Below are 24,422 nucleotides of genomic sequence, written 5' to 3'. Positions count from 1 at the left end.
GAACTATTAATAAAATAGCCCTTTTTTTTAATAAGCCATTTATCATCCCTTATTTTTAATCAGACAGGAAACCGTCCAGTCAAAGACACACATCTTGCCGTTGAAAGCTCTGATAAAAGGAACCAGAGGACACATTAACTGATCATAACAGCCCATCAACACTAAATCACCTTAGGACCTTGTCTTCCCGGGTATCCTGGCAATCCAGGCACACCAAGTTTACCCTGCAAAGAGCAGCAGGAAAAGAGGGGGAGGAAGAAATAATCAAGAGAAATAGTAAATGTTTATGACACACTGCTGAGTATGCATAACCAATACAGCAGGATATCACCAAATGTATGCTTATAGTAATGACAGAAAGATTAAATGCTTCCACATGCGCTCTGCTTCAGAGGTAGTTTTGCCCCTGAACCAGAGTCGTCTGTAACCAGATATAATGAATGTTGAGTGTTTTTCAGTTAATAATAAGTGAATTAACCTTTTCTACCTAATATTATAATGGCTATAGCAGGATGATACAGGTATATATTAGATAGTATATTACATGCAGCCTATTTGATCCCATTGGCTTCCTCATTCGTGTCCTCATTTGGTCTGGCAGTGTAAATTTAATTAAAAATCACCTTTTCGCCAGCGATCCCCAGAGCCCCTGCTTCTCCCAAGACTCCGGCTTGGCCCTTCGGCCCCTCTGGTCCGTCCTCTCCGCGAGCACCCAGAGCGCCATTATCGCCCTAAAGTGAAGAATGAGCGTAGCAGAGAAATTAATGTTTTATTTCCACTCTGATGGAGAATAACTAAAATGATTTGAGTCTGCTCTCACCCTGTCTCCCTTGAGCCCCATGTCACCCTTGAACCCAGGGAAGCCATCTTCACCCTGTGACGCATCAAGGAGGGATGGTGTCGTATTAACATTCTTTAGGGATACGTAGCACCACTACTTTGTATTTCATCAGGTCTTAATTAACAAACCACCAGTTTGATGAGCAGTAGAACCAAGATTTTTACTCACCTTCTCTCCTTTGCCACCTTTAAGACCCCTAACTCCATCTGCTCCCTGTGAAAACGCAGGGAAAAATAAATAATTTAGCAACAATCCATTATCCCTGACAAGCCTACCCACCAAGAAAAGACTCAGGACATCACGTAGAAAAATCACTGGTTGCCTGTATTTCTAGAAATAACCCAGCCTAAAACACTAAAATGATTCATAAGTGTTTATTGATTTTCTCTTGACCTGACATTGCTCTGTTATTGAGCAGTTATTGACCTTACTTCCTCGTCACACTAATGACTGCCGTCAAGGTCAGGCTTTCTCTGAAGGATGTCGAGCCCCCCCCCCAAAAAAAACACTAAGCAGAATGCCATTTCAAAACTCCACTTGTATTCCTCAATGTCAAAAAGCCCACTTAAGTCTGAATGCTTCACTCGTGTGAGCGTTGCTCGGCTCGGTCTGACCATCAAATGTTCCCTAGCAAGCCCCTTGAGAAGCGGTGCCTTCCCTCCACCTGTCGCCCCTCAGTCATACACTCGAGCATCGTGTCCGTCACAGGTAGACGCACAGACACGTGGAAAGACGGAACTCTCTCAATGGGCTTTACACCTGGGATCACGATGCGTTTATGTCTCACCTTGACTCCGCGGGTCCCCGGGTACCCGACAGGTCCGTGAGCGCCTGTTAAACCCTGTATGAAAGAATGGCAGAACAGCAGGATTTTACAGCTTTAGCAACCAGCAGTGAACATATTGCATTTCTCTGTGCGCATATGAATGAGCAATGCACTCAGTGACTTGGCCCTATCATTTTCTGTCAGAAAAAGAGAAAAAACTGTGATTATAATAAAGAGGGTGAGCCCTGTTGTAGCTTAATGTGAGTGAGTGCACAGTTACAGTCTCTTATAAGAATAACAGCATGTTACTGTTGTTTTCATATATATTGTTATGACACTAATGTAGACCAGCCTCAGATAGTTAGTTACTCACTTGGATTCCTTTCTCTCCCGCGGGGCCCTCTCTTCCTGGGTGACCCTGAAGCAGGAAAACATGAATCAAATTTGATGCTGCAAATAAATCATTGCAGTATCACTCCTTGACTGAGATTTGTGAATGCACCGGAACGATGAAAGGAAACAGGAAACCCCAGTGGCATTGAGAGCGAATAAATATAAAAAATGAAATAAAGATATCATCGCGCATCAGTGCTCCCCTAGTGGCAAACAGCAGAAAGCGACAGGTGGCACATTTTATCCTCCTTCGAGTTGTATATATGTGCTTAAAAACATGTGTGTACATAAACAGTTATCGGGTCGTGCATACAGTATTTTGCTTATACAGTTATATGAGTACATAAGTTTGAACCATTTTCTCAAAAAAGCTTCAATGAATGAGGAAGTACCTGTATCAAAATGCACTGCATCAATTAAGTGCAGACAATAACATTCTCTATTTATAAGTACATAGATACTACATGCACTTTAATGTATTTTCCTGCTATTATATGCATTCTTGTAGTGTTTGTGTGTCTGTGTTTACTTACAGGAGGGCCATCAATGCCTGACAGTCCCTGCATGCCTTGTTTCCCCTGGGGACCCTGCACAGGACAGAAGGATGCATGAATACCGTGATGAAGCCTCAGAGTCGACAGAACAACTCAGTTCCTCTCTATGAGACCAAATTCCCCACTTTGCTGCACCACCACCAAGCATTGTATTTCTGAGTAAGTCCACTTTTAATTTCTCTGATCAGTGCAGCCCCGTGAAGTGCACCGGTCATCGCCGTCCCCGGTGTCTCTTATGCCTGAGTGTGTTTCTTGCGTATTGATTTCCTGTCTAGCCTTGTCTCGTCTGAACAGGAGCCAGAAGTGGCTGGTTTGTACTGTCCTGCTCACACAGCCTCCCTCGGCTTTGTGATGACAGAGGTCAGGGGGTCACAGCTCTAATTCTGAAATTAAGTGAGGGACACAGCTACCTACCTTCTCCCCTGGCAATCCGATGGGACCCTGAGGACCAGTCAAGCCCTGGACCAAAACAAAGCATCAATCAGGTTAAGTGTCACAAGACTAGGAGAAGGTCTGAGAGCTGAGGTGAGAAGAGATGTGTGGACGTAGGAGACATGTGCGATATGTGTGGACTCCCTTGTGTCAGCTGGTGTTTGGCATTAGATGGTTGACATGCTGGGAAAGTGAAAATATGATTCAATCTTATTTAGATGACTGTAATATCTCTGACAAAATGTTTTAATTATATTTAGTTACTACACGATAAAAATCCTTGTTTTGAAACCTTTTCAAGTCCTCATTATAAAAGTCTTGTATGAGAGAGACCGGATGTGTTTATGCAAACTGAATGTGTGCAAGTGGTTGTGCATTATATACAACAATATATATATATATATATACTGCTGTGAGTGTGTGTCTGGGAGAGGGAGCTCACAGATTAGCTGTAGGTCTGCTAAAATGCTGCTTTGACTGATAAGTGTAAATACTGTCATAGGGTTTTTGACTCAGCACTACCTGAACTCCTGGATTTCCCTGCTGACCTGGGGACCCTAGATCTCCAGGTGGACCCTGAGAAGAAGAAACACTTAGTCACAGTCATGATTTTGGCCTCAGGTTGATCATCACATGACTGTTTGACAGGGTAATTACAAAGCCCGACTAAGCTGATGTTTCTGTGGCTGAGGTTCCTTTCAAAAAAGGTGAGATAATGTGTGGATGAAGGTAACAGGACTCACCAGGTTGCCCTTTGAGCCTTGTACTCCATCAGTTCCACGAATACCCTAAAAAAAAATGGCACACATACAAGATGTCAGAAAATACCGGAGGAAAAAACAAAAAGTTTGATGAAGAGAAGAGGCAGTTCAGCAGCCTCCTTGTTTATCCTCAGTGCTGTATTAATGGTTGCATGCACCAGAGCACCCTTCATAGAGTTGAAGGGACTGAAGAGCTCTGATCTTGTTATCAAGGCGATGTTGACTTACTGGTTGGCCAGGTGGGCCAGGTGGCCCCCTTGGCCCAACAAGACCCCGAGGACCCTGGAGACAAAACACAGCAAATAGTCAGCAGCCAACCTGCATTCATGATGAGACGGGGTGAGTGTGGAATACTAAATCATAAATCATATAAAAGGGACGCAGAGAGAGAGCGAGAGAGAAAAACAGTGAGAGACAGAATGTGTGTGTGCGTGTGTTTGTGTGTGTACTCATCTGGTTTTGTATGTGCTAGCTACAGGGAGTGTGCTAGTTTGTGCTTGTGCGAGCGTGTATGTGTGCTCTGTTTTTGTCAGCCTCCCTCTTTGTAGGCTGGCCAAGCCACCTGTTCCAAAGCCACATCTGCGATCTCCTGGGAAGTGATTGATATGGAAATATAATCATTCAGGCCAGGATTTTATCTCTTCCCTCTCCGAATCCATCTCTTCCCTCTTCCCTCTCTTATCTCGTTCGCCACCGACCAAATTTCTGTCTTGAGTCGGTCTTGTGCTGTCTCGCTTTTCCCATCGCTCCCTTTCTCGCATCGATGGAGCCAACTCGTCTCCTTTCCTGTGTCTTTGTTGTTTAACGCGGCTTCCCTAACATGTCTGATGGAGCCCTGCTGAGCCAAAACCTCACCCACCAATAGAAAGAGACTGATAACTGCATAATTAACCAGTGTCCTCCATAAAGACACATTGAAAAACCAGCTTTTTCTGAACTGTGCTGTTGAGATCTAGGTTTTCTCTAAATTATCCAAACTGCAAGTCTGCAAGTAAAATCTCTGTGACAGATTGCACATATACCTGGATGCTGTGCCATTTGTATAGAGTGAGCACTGGCAGTTTTGCATTAATGAGGTTGCGTCAAAGTTTTTCACTGTGGCTAAATGTGGATTTTGTATTTTGAGAAGTTCGTCTGTGTAGAGGTGCGTTAATATGTTTGTGTATATTCTTCTGCATGTGGTAACTTACAGATTCGCCCGGTTGCCCTCCTGGCCCCACAGGTCCATCGGATCCCTAAAGTAACAAAGAAGGAAACGGATTCAACACATACATCTCATGCATGTCTCTGAATAAACCCCAGGGAGGATACATTTATGTCCCCACCAGACATAATCCGCGAAAATAGCTCATTAAAGAAATTCACTGCCTGACAGATAAGGCTCAACTATCTTCGAGCAAAGACTAATAGACTCGCTCTCTTAAACTTCACCCGCCCGCATGTGTAGATAGATAACATCTTGACAGAGCTGCTATCTTTCATATTTTCAATTTGATGTCATGGATGCACCGCCTGGCTTTCATGTCTTTGCGAATGCAAACCTTGATACTGAATTAACCCGGGCCAGCATAGCAGAGTTAAAAATTCAGGAGTTTATGACTCGATTTCGGCAAAAAACCTGCTTTGATCTGTGCCGCTAAATTGCTTGCAGAATTGATTTTTTGATGTGGAAAGGATTTCCCTCTTAACCTTGTGAGGAGGACAAAGCAGTGTTTCGTCGTTTGTGGGGACCTTGTTGTTGCGAGTAAATATGAGAAGCGTCTGTGCACTCACCTTTTCTCCAGACTCCCCGGCAGGCCCATGAGGACCCGGCTTTCCTCTGTCGCCCTACAAGATAAAAGCATTAGCCACAGGCCTCAAGATATTTAGGTCTTTTCTGTTTATTGCAGTGCAACATCAAGCAGATGCTTTGTCGTGTGCACTGTCATCACAGAAATCACAACGATCATCACAATCATAATATGCAAATAAACATCTGCTATATGATGTGTAAGGTATTCATGCATGCCGCATTAGCGTGTTAGTGTCTGAATGACTATATAAATACAGTGACATGTCAAATTACCAAATCTAACTTACCCTGTGTCCCTTGTTTCCTTCGATACCTGGCAGGCCGTCAAAGCCCCTGTCACCCTGAGAAGTAATAGAGAAGCATTAAACCCTGAAACCCACACACGCATACGGTAATGTGTAAACATTAGCAGAATTGTACTGAAAGTCTCCCCTGGCAGAGCCTCCCATCTGCTGTGAGTGTGTGTCTGGGAGAGGGAGCTCACAGATTAGCTGTAGGTCTGCTAAAATGCTGCTTTGACTGATAAAGACTGCGCTGTTCTGTCAGCGCAGCATCAGGGGAGTCTGATTTATTTACTAAGCTCTTCCTGCAGCTGTTAGGCATTGAGTTGCTTCATTGTCAATACATATAATAAGCTGTGGGCTGCCGGATACCTCAAGGCTTACACATGCAAGTGCAGATAGTTTATCGGACAAGACCTTGCTGCCGACATACGTGTGATATTCAAAACTAGCATCGGTTAAATAGTTTGACAACTGACACAAATATCAAACAACTCTAGGGTCCAAATGTGAAATAAGGATGTCAATACTTTCCTGGAACAAATTCTGTGAGTTCTTGTTGCAGCTAGTTTGGATGAGGCAAGATTTGGAAACCTGAATCTGGCTGAATGAACGTGGTCGGCCTGTCAGAGTGGCCAGCAAAGTTATTGAGGTGAAGTTCAGTCTCTAACCTCTATGTCTCCGTCACAACTTGGGGAAGCTCCAAGCGAGTCCTTTATCCTTCATTTCCTACACAGGACTAAAAAATTCAAAATCTCCCATGTCTGTACAGCAGCTAACATGATTAATTTGCACAAATTGTGCTACTAGCATTCTTTTTCTTGCACTTGACCTTGGCTGATCTCCCTCATGGTACGTGTTTTTCTTGTCCCTGTCATCTGTCATACATTTGTTTTTAATATTGTATTCATGACGGCTTGTATGAGTTTCTTAACGCCCTGCTGCAAACCAATTTCCCTCAGATGGGATGGTAAAGTCGATTATATTCATTTCTACAAGGCAGTGCAGTGAGAAGTCACAAAGCTCACCTTAGAGCCTGTTTCACCTGGAGCCCCGCGACCTCCATCCACTCCTGCACGGCCCTAAGAGATGCAAAATCCAGGTAAAAATAGGTTCTGCTTCTCAGTACATCGGGGCACAGCCTCGTTTAACACAACATGCAGATACAGAGGTTTTCCAGCTTGGACACCTGCAGTGCTCAAGATATCTCTCACCCTTTTTCCAGGCTTCCCTTTAATTCCAGGAGGGCCTGGAAAGCCACGTGCTCCCTGTGTAAGGAAGCGAGAGAGCCAGACAAATCGAGAAAAAAAAGGTGTAAAAAGGAAAGCCAGAGGACAGAAGGAAATCAATAGTGTAACAAACAGAGTGGTATGACTGAAGCTTGAAGTGAGGTGGAAATAACGTGTGGTCTTACAGAAGGGCCACTGTCTCCGAAGTCTCCTTTGGGCCCAGACGACCCTGGAAGACCCTACAGAAACAACAAAGCCATTAAAGCATAACATGATGCACACTTCACTCACATTTAGCACCAAAAAAGAAAAAAAATACAGATGATCTAGGAAATCCTTGAAAAATCTGTTCATTTATTCAACCCTACAGTGATTTTTCTTTTTCTTTTCCATGAATGAGGGCAGATTCTATGAGACACTGAGCATGCATAATGATGAGGCTGGACTGGGGTGAAAGTAGAGCATGTGCCTGGTCAGCCAGAATGGGAAGCTGAGGTCAAAGGTCGCAGGGGTCCCTGAGGAATGAAGCAAATTTGGTCAAGGACGGAGGAAAGCCTTACCTGTGGGCCTGATCGCCCTGCAAGACCCATTGCACCTGGAGGTCCCTTCAGTGACAGCTGAAGAAAAAAACTGATTGTTTTAACACCGCACAAGGTTTTCTGGGGGCTTTTAATATGCAACGAAATGGCAAAGTCACTCATGATATAACACAGCAAGATGACAACAAGGTACAGACTTGTGTAACGTGTACCTGGGCCTGTTGCATGATAGCCTGTGCTTGAGCCTCCTGGGGAGACACCACTGGTCCCTTCTGAGAATCACCTCCATACTGGAACTGGAGGCAATGAAAAGGAAGAGTCAGTTCCCATTGCAGGATCTCCCATTTGTAATGAAGTTCAATCACACAGCCCCCCCTTGTGGCCATGCCACTACACCACACTAGGAAAAGGTGTGTCGTGGGTGTGTTTGTACAGTGCATGAGCATGAGCATGCATGAGTGGGCTTTAAGGTCTCACTGGTAGCATCAGCAGGGTCCCTGGAGGACCTGGGATCCCATCAACCCCAGCAAGACCAGGACGTCCAGGGGGACCCTGAAAAGAGAGGACAGGGATAAGCATTGGCAAACAGATCTACTCACCTTTCCTGCAGCAGTGGAAATACATGAAGAATTGAGTGTTAATGCAAACAATTCCTACAGATCTGTGCACAGCCAGTGTTGGAGCCGACTGTGCAACGACACCCTCTGATACATTATAGGACTGCGATACGCTGCAAATAGTAGTAATATATATATTACTAATAGAGTGAAGAGGAAAGACTGATTTACAAAGGAGAACAGACTGGTTGGAGAGGGATTCATCTTACAGCAAGATAATGACCCAAAATTGAAAAGAATAAGGTGGAAGCTTCAAACAATAGAAGATCAACACAGTCTCCAGATTCTCTAAATGACAAGGACATTTCCACTGAGGGAGATAAACTTTGTTTCAATAATAATTGATGTTACAATTTACATTAAATTCTCCTTTATTAATTTCTGCTATATTCCTTATTCGCTGCATCTTATTTAAAAAAAAATATCTCTGGGAATAACACATGTTTGTTATGTGGACTGAATGCGTGGAAAGCATGAATATGATGAACTAGCATGGGGATCTGCAAACATAATCTCTGTAGTGTCCTCATTGGAGTGGGTTCCATTTTGATGACTCACACAAGCATCCCACACACACACACACACCAAATAAAAAAATTAGGTCAAACATGTCAGAGTCACTATGTGTCCCTGATGTCCAGCAGGTTCAGGTCAGTGAACCAGGGCAAAATGTTCACACTGACACAGCTCTGTCCCTCACACAGCTCTGTCCCTGACACAGCTCTGTCCCTCACACAGCTCTGTCCCTGACATGGCTCTGTCCCTCACACAGCTCTGTCCCTGACACAACTCTGTCCCTAACACGGCTCTGTCCCTCACACGGCTCTGTCCCTCACACAGCTCTGTCCCTCACACGGCTCCATCCCTCACACGGCTCTGTCCCTCCCCCGGCTCTGTCCCTAACACGGCTCTGTCCCTCACACGGCTCTGTCTCTCACACGGCTCTTTCCCTTACACGGCTCTGTCCCTCACACAGCTCTGAATGTTCACTTTCAATGAGACCATATCTTAAGCCAAACGCACCAATTCGCCAGGATCTCCTCTTGGTCCTGGAGGTCCTGTTGGTCCAGCTGGGCCGGCCAGCCCCTGTGAAGGACACATTCAAACAAACATTAGCTTAGTTTTCAATTAACTGACTATATTCTTGTTATTCTAACCTGCAAATGCTTTATGATAATCCTCTTTAATTTGCTTAACTGTATTGGATCCACTACACCTAGTTGCCACTTCATGTGGGGTTAATAGTATTGAAGTAAACCCCAAAACAAAATTATCATGAAATGATTTCAAGTGTAATTTTGCAATGCAAGACATTGTAGTACATTATTTTAGGGTTCCTTCAATGAAAACACCACAGTTGCATGTTTTTTGCATTTTGCACCACATGTCACATTCTGCCACATCCTTAGCAACTACAGAGAAAATAGTCCCAGTTTCTCGTCCCTACTGTTCTCAGGTAGTGAATAGACTTACCTCTAGCCCTGGTAGACCTGGTGGTCCCTCCACTAGCATACCCTAAAAACAAGCACAAGAGAATGAAACGTACATTAGGAGGGTGTTGACCTGTTCTCGTGCTCATAACTAATGCCTCAAGACTATTCATTAAGAGCCTCCAGCAGCTCACCGGTTCAATGATAGCTGGCTCTCCCTTCTGGCCTTTCTCCGCTCTGCGGCCAGCCTGAGGTGGAGAAACAGATAAATAGATGTGGAGCGTTCAAGAAATCAATTGACACGGGCAATTGAAGATGTGACCACGTACTTCATACATGAGATTGCTACAAGATTTACCTCTCCGTCCCACGTCTCTGCCCTTTCCCGCTCTGCAAAGTCAAAACCATCCTCGTATATTTCATACTCCTCATACTCTGTGGCGTTCTTGTCATTTTCATATTCGAGAATCTGTGAGGGAATGAAAACTCCTTCAGTTGCAGGTGTAACCAACACGGAAATAAGTGTTGCTGAGGTGAAGACACGTCTTGTATTTGCATAACTTACCTCATAATCTGTAATGTTTGGGCCCCCTGTTACCGTGGAAACTGAGAGATCATCATACAGATGATCATTCTCATCCTCTTCCACCCTTGGCCTCTTCACTGGTTTGCTGTCCTGTGAACCAGCACACAGGCTTGAATTAGTTACGCAACGGCATAAAGGAAAAGGCACATTTTGGAACCTTTGATACAAATGTTAGAAAAACTGGTTGATTTTATAGCAATGGGCTGATTATCCAGAACACAGGTTGGCTGGTGTGCGGTTAATCGCATTGCTGGAGTGTGATTAGTTGATGGAAGTCACTGGATTAACGTGGATACATGGCATAGACGGCAAGAGCCACAGATACAACAAATAATAAACACGAGGGAGAAGTACAGGAACATTCTTGGCTTGTGATTCTGCAAAGTCCAAAATGTATCTTTTTTTAAATATGTGTATCACAACAATTCCAAAAGGTCTCTGTGCTCAATTATCAGCCTGATGGAACTGTAAACCAAAAACCCTGCCTCCATGTCCACATACGTACAGTCTGTACCATGCATACCAGGTTTTTCGGAAAACTAGAATGCATGTATTAGTTCACTTTCTACAGAAACACAAACTCAGCCAGAAGGCATCAGCTAAAAATCATCATAATTTCTCATTTAGGATGCATTCTCTGTGTTTTCTGCTGGGGAGGTAACGGAGGTGATGATTAGCATGGTGCTGGTTAGTGTTGGTGCTGGAAAGTGACTGAAGTGGGAGGAAGTGCTCACTACTGTTAGGATGTATTAGGGGAGTGTTGATTAGAACTGCAGAGCCGGAGGGGCGAGTTGGGGGGGTGTCTACAGGCAAACAGTTCTACCTCCTCAGTAACCACTGATTCAGGCAATGCACTGGGCACCACGTTGGGGGCCTCGTTTGTGAAGTCCGGTTCGTGTGTTGGCATCTCCGCGAGGTTCTCGTCGAAGACGTCGGCGGGAATGGAAGTTTCTTGGGTGCTTTTACTTTCCGGCACCTCAGTGGGCTGAAACGGTTCCTGAGATAGATACTCAGGCAGAGTTGTGGACACTTGGAGGAAGCCGTCCTCGAGACCCTCCTCCTGGTGTTTCTTCTTTCTGGATCCCTTCTTGCCCTTGCCCTTGCCCTTGCCTTTGCGTTTTTCTTTCGAGCCCTTGTCTCTCTTCTTTTTGTTCTTTTTGCCTTTCCTGTTCTTTTTGGAGACCTCCTTTGGTTCATCCGGCTCGGCACTTGGCATCAAGGCATCAGACCCAAGTCGGGACTTCTTTTATGAAAAAGGGAGGGGGGGGGGGTGGCGCAACATGAGGGCAAAGGTGGAGGGTGGAGGAAACAAATAAACACTGTTGTGAATGAAAATACAAATAAGGAAACAGCCTGACACAGGAATGTAAAGGGTTGCAAACAAATCCTCGGATACCTACTGGGAATCCCACCAGTAAAAGGCTAAAGCAAACATGAAATGAGAAGGAACAAACAAATGTTGGGGGTTAAGCAGAAGACTTGTTTGTTTGTGTGGTCAGGGGTCACACTGACTATGATACTACTGAGATGCTAATTCTTGCAAATACTTGTTCCGGCAAGTGAGCAAATATGGTTGAGTCAGCCTCCAGAGTGATGCCTATTGCATGTCAGTGATATGAATGGGCCCCTGACACTAAAGGCCCAATCTGTGAGGGGCACCAATGCTGTGATTTCGATCCACTTGTAAACAAGGTCGGCGTGTGAGGGAGAATGATGGGAAGTAGGTCAGTGGGCTGACAGATGTTGACATGTTCTGGATTCGGAGCTCATAGCTCAGCTGTAGTTCTGTAGAAGCCAGCTGGATAACGGTCGAAATGGCCTGACCCCATAATGGACCCCGCCTGGAGCATTATCAATGTTACACACACACACACACGCTCACACAAGTGTCCACACATACCGTACGAGTGTGTGCATGTGGAATACATGAGAAAATACATGCAATCGGTATTCTCTGTGTATTTTTCAAACAGCCCATGGCCACACACACACACACAAACACACACACACACACACACACACACACACACACACACGTCTCACTTCCTTTACATCTCTATCTTTCACACACCATCAAATAATTGTACAGTAATTCATATCAGTGATTGATTTCAATTTACCTGCACACCCTCTGAGGAGGGGAAGAATCACTATATCATGTTTGAGTTTTAGTCACTTGGCTGTGTATGTGTGTGTGTTTGTGTGTGTGTGTCTGTGTGGGTGTGTGTGTGTGTGTTCCACTGCCGGCTTCATTTGAAAGAATACATTCGTACTCTTACTCGTACTCTTCTTGGGTGGGCCTGATGGCTGCTCGTAAATGCTGTGATCGACAGTCTCTGGGATACACAGCTCTATTGATATGTCTGCTTGTGCTTCTTGCTCTGGATGCCTGTTAGGGATCGGCTTCTGTTATCCCAGTTTTGACCAGAGTGTAAGAAATGGATGTTCCTCTCATGGCTCAAAACTTATTGTAAGAGAGAATTAATTAATAACAATATCCAGGCATTTCTGCACAAGTAATTATTGGCAGTTAATAGAGATGATGTACAGATATGCTTCACCTGTGATAAGAACAGCACACAATGTTTTCTGGTTGGGTTTATCCAGCAGGCATTGCCTCCTGTTGGTGGCACTACTAACCTCCTGCAGGTCGAGGGCTTGGATGTTGTGTGGCAAAGCAGAGTCACAGTCTGGTATGTAGTTTACACAGTAGTCTGCAGCAGCCTGGGCGTCCTCGTCAATCAGCAGTTGTTGAATAACTCCCTGAAATAAAGCAGAGAGCAGACGGAGAGGCAGACAAGTGTCATGTCATTAAGTCAGACGTGCAGCAGAAGCAGAATGATCCCATTGGAGCAGTGACAGAAACATTCGGTTGCTGCTACTGCATAATGAAGCCAGGGGAGGCAAGAAGATGAACGTGCATCAATACATAACAAGACCACAGACACTATGACAACCACAGAACTGGCTGCACACCTCGACAAAAGGCAAGATGATCCCCTACAGTGGCATCCTCAAACTGCCACTGCTGCTACCACTGCTATTGTTTCTGTGTTCCATAACTCAAAGAGGGGCCTGACTGCGTACACAAAACAGTCAAATAGCTCTTTCCCACCTCCTTGTCAGGACCTTTCACTTCCCATCCTGCCCTGCAGGCGTAGCCAGTGTGTATATACAAACACACACAGAGCAGGCGCTGCTGGACCCTGCAGCTCTTGGCCCCCAGCCTCTGTTGGTTTTAGTGGCCTCAACGTCCCTCTTGTCTTCTGTTCACATTATATTATTACATAATGCTCGGTAGAGCTGAAAGGAATATAGCTGATAAATTTACAATTGATGTATTCGAAAGATAATATGCTACAAAGCTTTACAAATGTTTTCTTGTTGTTGTATCTCTATGAAAATAAAAATGATAGCTAGTTTACCACAATAATCGTGTCCAAAAACAACTTTTTATGAGCATTTTCCTACTTGTATTGATATTTTATAGGTTTAATGTTGAATACAAAATGTGAAATATGTCAAAGACATTAATTGATTGGGAGAACAACTGTGAGCTGCAGCGCTAATTCTCTCCGAGACACGAGTCAGGAGGTAATTCAATATCATCAAAATGCCGTCAGCCCCATGGCACCGTGTTTGACAAGGCTTAGATTCCATTAGCGATACAAATCTATGTAACTGACGGGCCACTGCAAACATATTGCCGGGTTATATGTTGTCCAGGGACAGCTGGGCAGCGGTTTGTGATAAATTAAGTCAGATTAATAGCTTAATGTTGTGGTAATTATAGTCCCATTGTAATCTCTTTAATTAGAATTTAGCAGCAAGAGGTGAAATAAATCATAACATATCGCTTCTCCATTACCCGCCGCCAGATTTATATCTTCTGCTACAGCTCAATCATGTCAACCCAAAGTCTGGATCACAGTACGCAGAACTGTAAACCTATAGAAACAGAATACTCCTTTTTCCTACATCAAACACGAAAGCAGTCATTATCAAATTATCTTTTCTTTTTTTTCTTCCTGTTGTGGTACAAAGCCAGAGTCAAGCAAGGGAAACGATTGCACTCTAAGGTGAGGGAGAACAGGGAGTTAATCCAATCTAATCCAATCTCAATTCAAGATCAAAAGCAACACTTGCACGGAGAAGATTTCCTGTTTTTCTTGCCTGGCAGGGGCTCTCTGTGGAGTAAAGTGTTGCCCAAAAACCAATGTGTGCTTTGCCACTCTCCATTTAGGACGGGGCACAGACATCTGAGGAGGACAAGAGGATCCTGCATTAGGTCACACGCAGCTCACACACAGCGACCTCTGTATTTTCATACTGAAGCGTAGATTGCGTTCGCTCGTGTAAGAAAATCAGAACAGCCCCTAAATCCTGAGGTGCCTGTACGAAGCCGACAAACTAATAATAGTCTCATCTATCTAATAAGTCTGACTGATCATGTCGTCTACGTCCTCAGACAACAGGAATCAGTGTTTTCCCAGTAAATAGCTCAAATGCTAGATTCTGTATCGGCGGTTACTATATCAAACTCCATAGACTTATCTGGACTTTGGATGCCCCACACAAACATGGATGTGTACTTTCCTCTGAACCACAATGTGTTTCACAAATGTTTCTGACCGCGAGTAGCCAGAACTTTAGCAATACCACAAGCCAAAGAAGTTGATCCGATCTAAACAGGCAAGTTTCGGTCAGGCAACAACAACAAGTATCTCCAAATGTCTCAGACCCAAGACAAACTAAAACTGGATCAAGCCACACAGACGGGGACACGTTTGATGTGATGCTCTCCCAGTTAGCCAAATGAGGGTTTCTCCTGCGATTCTGAGGTCGTCTGTCATGTCTTGTGTGAGTCACACATTCATGTGGGGGAAGGAGCAGCTGGAAATTTCCAGCAAACAAACTTTCCTGTACTGTACTTGAATGGCCCATTAACGCTCCCCATTTACCTAAAGTGCAACAGATTCTCACAACCGAAAACATACGAACGCCACCAGATATAAATCATTACCTGGACTAAACATGACTTAAACAGACCAGAACGGATTTGATGTGTTTCTATGCTTTGTGTGATAAAGCCATGGGGTTGCAAAGCGTTACAATAAAGCAGCTCTTTTATGATACGCTTTACAAGTCATGGTTTCAACATGCCCCCAAAAGTGAGCCAAAAAGCATTTCTTATTTCCAGCACTAATCGAGACAGAATATCCTAACAAACAAACGCGGGGCTGGATCGTATCGAAGCCGTCTGTGTGTCGGAGGCACATGCGCGGGGCACTCGGCAGCCAAGAAGGAGCGCAACAATACTTGTGGACAGTTTGATGTTTGCTTTACTGCGAATGCAAGCAGATTGTTTTGTTTGAACACTAAACTCCTGTAGCCATCTGTAGGCAATCTGGAAGCAATAAAGACATTAGTGGCTTGACCACAGTCCCTGTGCTCCCACGCCGAGCTCCCACGTTGGGAGAACTGGGCCGGAACACTAGCCTCCTCCCCAAGAACCAGGGCCTGGGAACAGGGGCCCAGAGGTCAGCCTAATGTCTCTCTCGTCCCCTGGTACCAACCTCACCCGATGCATACCAGACTGATGCTGATACATACTCGATGCTATGAATAGATACATGAAGACATTAAAATTCATCACATGTATCAAACAGAAATCTAAAACAGAAGAATTAATTTGTGTCATTTGACATGATATGTTAGGTCTCTATTCTAGTTTCATTTGAAGGCAAACTTTTCCACATTAAGTGCACGGACTAAAGGATGGAACTGATAAACAGAGAGTCTCAAGGGTCTTACTCATCACACTAAACACTGTATCATCATTATCATCATCATAACTCTCCACATACAATGATGTTTAAGGGCATGGGAGTGTGTTTGGAGTTTGGCCAAAGAACAAATGTTCTCCATTGCTTCTGAAGAGGGGAATTTATAGATCCCACAAGGAGACACGTTTCTTAACTAAAGTGGGATATAAAGGAATCCGAAAAACTGAATTGTCTGTCAGGGTCCGACACACAACATGGGAGTGGCAAGTTGGGGTTAAGTTATGGCACAGGGAGGGTAAAATGAATGTGTGGGCTGGGTAGGGGTTACTTATTCACAAAATAGGTAGTAGGTGTTCACCTGTCAGAGCAAAGGACATCTGGTTTCCACAGGGGAAAGTGGAAAGGGCTGTGGTTTCTGTCTGCGCCGATAGGGCGTGACAAAAACCCTCCCTCTGCACTTTGTTCAACTTTAACTACAGTATGTTCCCTTCTTTCAGGCTGTGGAATATTCTTGGGACATTGAGGGGAAAGGGTGCAGGCGAGGTTTCATTTCTCTGAACATGCCTTTACACCTTTTATACCTGGATCTATATTCCATTCTCTTTCTTGCCTCAGTGCTGATCAGGCACAGAGCCCGAGCACATAGCAGTGGAAGGGGCTCGAGCGGATTCAGAGTGGAGCCTCATTGGGAATGACAATGGAGCAGGGGTTGCATATTGTCATGGGAAGCCCGGAGAATAACTTTTGACTACAAAGGGTATGCACTGAAAAAAAAGAGAAACGAGGCATTGGCATCACTCCCAGAGTTTGGATGAAATCTTAGTCTCCTGTGTTTTCGCTGCATATTGATATGTGTGTCTACACAGACACCCAGGCTTTAAAGGAATCCAATGATAAAAGTGTTTCGGGTAGAAAGCAATTTGGAATGAGCAAAACTAGAATTGTATCTGTCCCCTGCAACTGCTATTGATTTGAAAAAGCTCAATGTTTGCCACAACAAGAGGCAAGAATTCCTCCTGCAGGAGCTTTGACCATCACGAGACGAGACAGGACCAAACGTGTGTGTTAACCCCCAATTGCACAGATGGACGTTCTGACTTGTATCGACACATCTGCAGCCAACTGATCAAAAAATGTCAAAGAGAAAGTGTAATTTCTCCGCTTTGCCTTGTCAATGAAAGGTGACAAGGCCGAGCGTGTCTGGTCGTGAACAACAAGCCCCCTCCCCCCCACGGCCTGTCCAACACCTATTTTCCTCTGCACCGCTTAATTCCTGCGGCATATTGATTGACAGAAGACCCCCGGTCACCTCATGGCCTCCTGAACTGTGCTTTAAATGTTTCACTAAGTAGCTTTAAAGATAGGGGAGGGAAATTCCACAGCGTCAAATACATTGCACAAAATACATCCCCCCACTTGATTGACAATTTAACGCATAAAGGGAACTTGAATTTCCTGTGTATTTTTAAGCACATTTCTCCAAAATGAGGCCTCATAACCTGTGTTTGGTGCATTTTAGATTTGATGGGAATTCGAATCAAAGTGGATAAGAACACGCCTTAACAAGTGGTGCTGCATGGAGAGGTTTTCTAATCTGTCTGATCAAAATACTCATCACTTTATTCAACTGGCTCTGGAAATGTTTAAGTCAGCAGCAGCATAGATAAGATCCCCTTAATTTGGTAAAAGGACAAGTCTGTATAAAGACTGAAAAATAATAAGAGGAGGAGGAAAAGTCACACAAATTGAAACCAGGTCAGTAAAACGTCCCCCTATAAAGATCCCGGTCAGGGCTTTGGTCGACTGTTTGCATCTGATGTGGTTAGCTTTGGTTTCATGTTGTAATTTACAGAGACTTTTTTAAGACATACATACGTCCTGTCGTCATCACCAACATGAGCTGCATCTACCTACACTTGAGATTGGAGACCGGGGAGCAGTTTGGTTAATGTAATCACTTCAAAATCACATTTTTGAATTAAGTGCCTCGAGAAAATTGTAGTTTTCGTTTTGAACGGAAAATTGAATCAACTGATTACTACCAGCAGGAAAAAAAAAACATCACAGTACATCAACGAAAGCGAAGACTACAGGCAATCCAGCAAGCCCCTTCCTCTTCTTTTTGTTCCAATGTTTAATGCTGCCTTGAACTTCTGCATCAGTCCAAGAGTCCGAACCATCAAGAAAAGGGTTTTTCACAAAGAAAACCACGATTCATTTGATCCGCACCGAGACGATCTCTTCTGGTGGGTCTACGCTTTGGCCCTTTGGTATGGAACATCGTCCAAAGCACCTTGGTCTGGTTCGGACTATACTGGAAACTCAGAAGGTCTGAACCAAACAAGGCAAGTGTGAAAGAACCCTCAAATGAGTCCGCATTACCCCAGGGAAAGTCTGCCATGGTTTCACATACATACGAGATCCACACTTTTACATAATACTCTCCTTTAGATCCATTTGCTTTACTCAACACAGACATGCACAAAAAACAAACGTTGATTAGATCCAGCCACATATGACCACAGAACATGATAATGATGTTATTCTAATCAACAGTCCAACTGGACCTGCTGAAATTGAAATGAAACACAGTGAAGAATATCTGATAGCAGGCACCTGATTCTGCGTTTTCAGGAGCTCCTGCACTTTGATGATGTCATACCTCGAATACGCCTTCGTCCAGCAGCCGTGTTCCGAATACAGTGACGCCCTCTGTGCTGACGACAGCATTGTCCCCTCGCAGAAGATCCAGGGTCTCCACCTTCTGGCAGTCCAAGTAGAGGGTCACAGACTTGCCCTGCACACTGTAGGCTATCCTGTGCCATCTGAGCGGGAAAGACAGAGCAGGGACGTGCAGTTAAGAAAACATAGTTATGTCTGAATATAAGTCTGCATCAGGGAGTCGTTTCGATCTCTGGTATCCTCCTGTCCACATGCTGAAATGTCCTTGGGCAAAATACAGACCCCCAAATTACCCCTGAAGGTTTGTATAATCAGTGTGTGTGTGTGTGTGTGTGTGTGTGTTAATGGGATGAGACTTGACACGTTAGACATGTTATATCAGTTACCATTTACCAGCAGAGTCAGTAATGCAAAGAAAGAGCTGTTTCATGCTCCTTTGCAAGTGAGCAAATCAGGCTTGGTTTTTAGTCCCAGACTGTGAAGGACTGATTTCCATAACTCCCCTGATCAGGTCAAATCACTGCAGCAACCACTTCAAAACCATCTTACTCCCTTCAAGGTCACTAAAGTTCAAGCACACGCTGTGAGCCGTATGAAGCCGACTGCAGACGGTAGGCCTGCCTTAATATTTCAAGACACGGGAAAGTTATAAAGACACAGAGCAGCAGAATCTGTGTTGTCAAAATCAGCCGAAGGGTCAGATGCTGGATTAATACTGGGTTGAATTTAGACAGAGGCCCTCAAACTATACCCACTTTCCATCGGCGAGGTTGATCTTCTTGAAGATGGGGTACAACTCCGGTGGGGGCTGCCCACGTTGGTCCTCGTAAAGGAAGACAGGCGAACGGCCCACCTCGAGCCCCAGCTGCTGCACCCCCTGGTCATCGTATACCGAGAGCAGGAAGAACTGGGAACCCTTTGTAGCTCGCACCGTGGCCATCAAGGAGAAGGCCTCAGGGAATTGGGAATCTGGAAGAAAAGTGGAGGCATTGTTAAGTCAGACAAGAGAGAGCGCAGCAGGGGGGGCAGCCATTTTTGTGTTGTATGCAGTCTAGCAGGGAAAGAAAATGTCTACTACCAGGGAAGAGCTGTTTGGTGGGAGCGCTGAGCTGGATCTTTCTTTCTATCTTGTAAGCCAGGTCCGTCTCCTCCATGCCCCTCCTGCTGGTGCACAGACCGGCCTCCAGCGACACCCCCTCCATGTTCTCTGACAGCTCCAGCACTCTCAGAACATCAATGGGATCAGCTGGGAATGGGAAAAAAAAGCAAAGAGGAAAGAATTAACCATCTGCACGTGGATAGAGAGCAGATCAGAGAACTGTGGCGTTTCTTTCTTTTTTTTCTCACAGGATAACCTTTATCGAATAAGATCATTTCCTGTTTTCTGTTTGTTCATTTTTCCCACGTTGTATGTAAAACTGTTGATAGCATGGAGATTGTGGCAGATGGCCACGGCACACTTTTAGTCATCTCAGACTCGCAGTTAAATTCTGCCAGTGTGACAGCTCTTGTTTGTCTGGCTCAGTTAAGTGCTGGTTGTTACCGGGCTGAAGAGCAGGGTTTAGCGCGGCTCAAAGCGTGCTCTTAAAGCGAGGGAGGCTTCCTGCTTCCTCGGGGTCGGAAGAGACAAGCTCCTCTGAGATGTGGCGGCGGCAGGTGGCCAGACTTCTGTGGGTGTTATTAGAGGACAGTGGTGTAGGGGCCCAACCCATAATCCTGCAGCGACACACCTGACAGCTGACACCTGCACACTGCTCACCCTGCGCTAGGGATCGGCAGCATGTCTGCATTGCATTTATCACAGTTTCATTACTTCACGGGCAAAAATATGCACATTTGCGCTGCATAAACGAGTCCAACTAATTTGTAGGGAACTTTCAAAACTGAGGGTTTTGTCGTTGTATTTGTTCCCCATGCAGCTCACTCTGTTTCAGCTTTTTTCTAAAAGTGCATGTAAGTATCTGCATACAAGACAAAACTTATTGCTGTAGTGCTGTCAGGATACCAAAATTGTGTTTTTATTGAAGAGATACATTGTCATTGTCAATTTATGCCCATTTGCAATGAGCACAGCAATTGTTATGTTAGATGTGACGTTTCTTCCAGTGGTGGGTCTCTCTCATTACCCCGGGTTTTATTAGCAGTCTGCTGGTCATGTTATTAGATGTTCTGGTGATAAAGCACTGCCAGGAGCATTGGGCAAGATCGGGGCTTTGTGTGCAGCCAGTCTCCCAGCAGCTGCTACAGAGACCCTGTTTGGAGCAACTCAGCACTTAGCATTCCAGGCATCTGAAATGAGGATCCTAAACACAAATTACTGTAGCTCTCGCCGCTCATATAGAGCTCGCCTTTTATTCTCCTCGTTAATTAAACATGTGGAGGCAGTTTACCGTCGCCCGCATGTTGACGGCAAACACCATGTAGCATTTTATGGCATTATTCACTTGCATGGCAGAGGCAGTTTGTTCCGAGAGCTTGGCCTCTCAGTAACCGAGCATGTCAATGGGGCTGTAAATAGGTTAATCTGTGAATTACAGTCAGGCTCCAACATTGGAAAACATTAGGTGCAGATCTAAAGGTATTTAAGACCTCAGGGCTTGAATTTTGAATTTATACAGAGCCATAAACAAACAGCGTCAGTTGAATAATTGCAGAGGCTGCGGGCTTCCAACAACTAAAACCTCCGACTGTGCACAAATGGCACCAATAAAAGTTCACCCACACACACGTTAATTTAAGATAACTATAATAATAACTTTCAAATCTGCCATCATGACAGTGAACTGAAAACTACATAGGAAGGATAAGAAATCTTGATTGAGTTTAACAGTCCACTGACCCACACTTAGGATAAGAATAAAGACACTTGTTTTCGATTATAGTAGGGCTGTACCAGATAAAAAAAATGGCTCTTGTTGTGCACTTTGTTCTACTATTTATTTCATTGGGCTGCAAAATAATCTTTTTCAACATCTGGTTGGCCCTTTTCCACATGGCACAGCTGCGGGCGGGAGATGTGCAAGCAGGTAACAGGAACAAACACGGAGGAGAGGGAACGTGACACAGGAGAAGGGATCCGACCGGCCTAGACAAAACAAGTAGTTCATACTTAGAGGAGGGGCTGCTTCTGTCTCACGGTCCTGGTTTAAGTCTGACAAAGACAAAGCTGTACTTCGTTATGCTCACTGTTATAACATTGCACAGGCCTGTTTGTTTTTGTGTCGGCACGAAAGATCAAAAATGATTCATGCTCAATGTAACATGGCTAATGACCCAGTTTCACAAGTGTATTATTTTCAAGAGTCTCTTTTTGTTCCTTGGGGCTAATGAATGAAAATAATTTGACAGTGCTGGTGCAGTTGGTCAATAATGGGGAGTGGGTTTCAAAACACATCTTCATGACATTTACTGAACTTGAGAGCTGCATACTTGAATGCCCCAATCAGGCTCCCGCTTCAAAAGCAGAATAAACAAAGACACGTCGGGCCTGTCTTTTGAGAGTTGACTTTGCATTTCACATCATGTCTGGGTCCTAATCCTTAAATTTTGTATTTAATTGAATTGGTTGGAGCGTCTCGGTCTTTATCTGATCCCATGTGAGCTCCTTGTGGCTTTGTTGTGGCCTCGTTTCGATTCCCAACTGATATCACTCAAACTCAATTTCCTTTTGGTTAGAAAAAGTTCAATCCCAAAGCTCTCTCTCTCTCCCTCTCCCCATCGATCTACTGTATCTACCTTGTTCTTGCTCTATCCCTCGCTCATTCTCATGAACAATGGAAGGCAGGTCACAGCACAGTTATGTTTGGAACCGTCTGAATAATTTTTCTAAATTAAAGCAACATCAGCCTAAGGATTCTTGGGTTTCTGTCAACCCATCCAGAGCAGCACTGGACAAAATTGCCCTTAAAAAAAAGAACAAAATTAACAGTTCAACTTCATTGTTTAATTTCAACTAATCCAGAGTTAAACATAAAATCAATTTCTGCCTGGTCCACCTCTTTTTTCAAAGATAATTGTGAACATAGTACAGCTTTGTCCTCGCAGGAGACTTCGACCTCTGACACTTTCAAGACAACTGAAATCAGAGTCAAAATCGGCAACAATGGCCCCAGGGAGAAATCTGAGACAAGCAGCAGAAGATTCTCCCCAAAAAAAGAAACAGCTTTCACAATAATCTGTCAGTTAAACGTGCAGGGAAAGAACAGGAATCCCACACCCATGTGTGTAGAATAAACTGTTGAGGGATATGTTTGGCAAGTTGATTCACAGAAATGTGGGAAAACCCTGTATTGGACCTAAAAAAGGTTTGCAACCCTAATAGCTTCTGCAGAATAACAAACTACTAGGAAACAAGAATGACCCAAATAAAATGCAAACAACTTTTCGTGGAATATCCCCTTTAGGACAAAACACCCCCGTTTCCAGCGTCAAGAGGACAACCCCGGGCTAGTGGCAGGTTGCCTTGTGCAGTTCGGATCAATGCAGCATTCAATAAAAGAAAGTTATCTATTCCCTGCTTTGGATTAATTTATCTCACCTTGAGTTGTGCCAGTTCTTCTAGTTTCTTTACCTAACCTGCAGCCCTGACTGTTTGAGCAGGCTTTGCTTGCATTTCATTAGGCTCTGTGGTGTCCTCACCTCACCTCTAAATGATGTTACAGCTGAGGAAACTTTGGAAAGACAAGATGGGTTCGGGAAGTAATAGAAAAATGGTCGAAATAGCATCGTACAATCTCCAAGAACTGATTTCCCCGATCTTTCGCCAAAATGTCAGAGTGGAGCAATTTTACAGATATTCAGCAATTTTTGGAGGAAAGTTGTAGCTAATTCAAACTGAATAGCATTTGATCACTGTGCAGATACATAATAACACACAAAACACATGCACATTCTCAATGGATGACATTTCTTGAATGTTCTTTCTCTTGTTCCTGTGCTCTTCCCTGTGAGACAGCCACATCTGCCCGGCAACAATGTTGTAGTGTCCACAGTTTCCCTGACAATGGAGAGCAGAGCTCACCGCCGCACAGATCTCGCTCTGTGCCCTGGAAATGCCACCACACAGTCTGCATCTGTGGCTGTTCCCCGGCTGTGTGACACTTGACACAGTCTCTCCGTGCCCTGCGGTTATACAGCTCAGCACCACTTCAGTCATACATGCTCATAATGTGTTTCCACACCAAATGTCTGTGAAGACATTGTGTATGACTCACACCACCTACACTCCCAGCTCAGCCTGAAAGTACCCCTAGCACGCACACACACACACACACTGACACGCACACACACACAATACTACACTGTCTAAAACTATTGAGCCTGGGAACAGGGGAATTTTAACAAAAAGTGAGGCCAAAATGAATCTGGGCAATGAGAATTTCCCATGATATCTTAGACAACGCCTGAGATGAGTGTAAGAAAAGTAAAATTTCTGTTTGGACATATGCAGAATGTCCAAATTAGAAATGTATGCATTTTTTTGCTGTTAAAACTGTTGTTTTGTGAAATTTCTTTCTTCAGGCAAGATTTAATTAGTGACGAGCCGGAGAACAGATGGTGAATAATTATTAAAGATGGAAATGAAAAATCGGCGACAGATCCAGCGGAAGTGATCGAATGAATCCCGACACTTTTTCTCCCAGGCTCCTCGAAGAATAGCCTTAATCTAATTAGCAGTGGGTGTGACCTTTAGTCTGGGTCACCGCTGTGTGTGGGATGGAAACACTATGAGGC

General features: G+C 44.4%; 1 protein-coding gene across 1 annotated transcript in view; it reads right to left on the bottom strand.

Moving 5' to 3' along the window:
- Window positions 1–24,422, bottom strand: part of col5a3a (collagen, type V, alpha 3a) — a 45,203-nt gene that overhangs the window by 16,401 nt on the left and 4,380 nt on the right. Inside the window, exons 2-31 of the mRNA XM_062408880.1 lie at window positions 19,768–19,935; window positions 19,445–19,658; window positions 18,670–18,832; window positions 12,862–12,984; window positions 11,045–11,464; window positions 10,201–10,311; window positions 9,994–10,104; window positions 9,830–9,883; window positions 9,679–9,720; window positions 9,229–9,291; window positions 8,066–8,140; window positions 7,801–7,884; window positions 7,610–7,666; window positions 7,235–7,288; window positions 7,035–7,088; window positions 6,849–6,902; window positions 5,827–5,880; window positions 5,521–5,574; window positions 4,938–4,982; window positions 3,976–4,029; window positions 3,730–3,774; window positions 3,509–3,562; window positions 2,969–3,013; window positions 2,534–2,587; window positions 1,981–2,025; window positions 1,629–1,682; window positions 1,010–1,054; window positions 821–874; window positions 624–731; window positions 171–224 (exon numbers count right to left, since the gene is read on the bottom strand). Of these exons, the coding sequence (XP_062264864.1) occupies window positions 171–224; window positions 624–731; window positions 821–874; window positions 1,010–1,054; window positions 1,629–1,682; window positions 1,981–2,025; window positions 2,534–2,587; window positions 2,969–3,013; window positions 3,509–3,562; window positions 3,730–3,774; window positions 3,976–4,029; window positions 4,938–4,982; window positions 5,521–5,574; window positions 5,827–5,880; window positions 6,849–6,902; window positions 7,035–7,088; window positions 7,235–7,288; window positions 7,610–7,666; window positions 7,801–7,884; window positions 8,066–8,140; window positions 9,229–9,291; window positions 9,679–9,720; window positions 9,830–9,883; window positions 9,994–10,104; window positions 10,201–10,311; window positions 11,045–11,464; window positions 12,862–12,984; window positions 18,670–18,832; window positions 19,445–19,658; window positions 19,768–19,935 (2,612 nt within the window). The remainder of the gene's footprint in view (window positions 1–170; window positions 225–623; window positions 732–820; window positions 875–1,009; window positions 1,055–1,628; window positions 1,683–1,980; window positions 2,026–2,533; window positions 2,588–2,968; window positions 3,014–3,508; window positions 3,563–3,729; window positions 3,775–3,975; window positions 4,030–4,937; window positions 4,983–5,520; window positions 5,575–5,826; window positions 5,881–6,848; window positions 6,903–7,034; window positions 7,089–7,234; window positions 7,289–7,609; window positions 7,667–7,800; window positions 7,885–8,065; window positions 8,141–9,228; window positions 9,292–9,678; window positions 9,721–9,829; window positions 9,884–9,993; window positions 10,105–10,200; window positions 10,312–11,044; window positions 11,465–12,861; window positions 12,985–18,669; window positions 18,833–19,444; window positions 19,659–19,767; window positions 19,936–24,422) is intronic.

Source organism: Platichthys flesus, chromosome 16, assembly GCF_949316205.1.
Source record: "Platichthys flesus chromosome 16, fPlaFle2.1, whole genome shotgun sequence".
Lineage (NCBI taxonomy): Eukaryota > Metazoa > Chordata > Actinopteri > Pleuronectiformes > Pleuronectidae > Platichthys > Platichthys flesus.
This window is presented reverse-complemented; position numbering and strand designations above follow the sequence as displayed.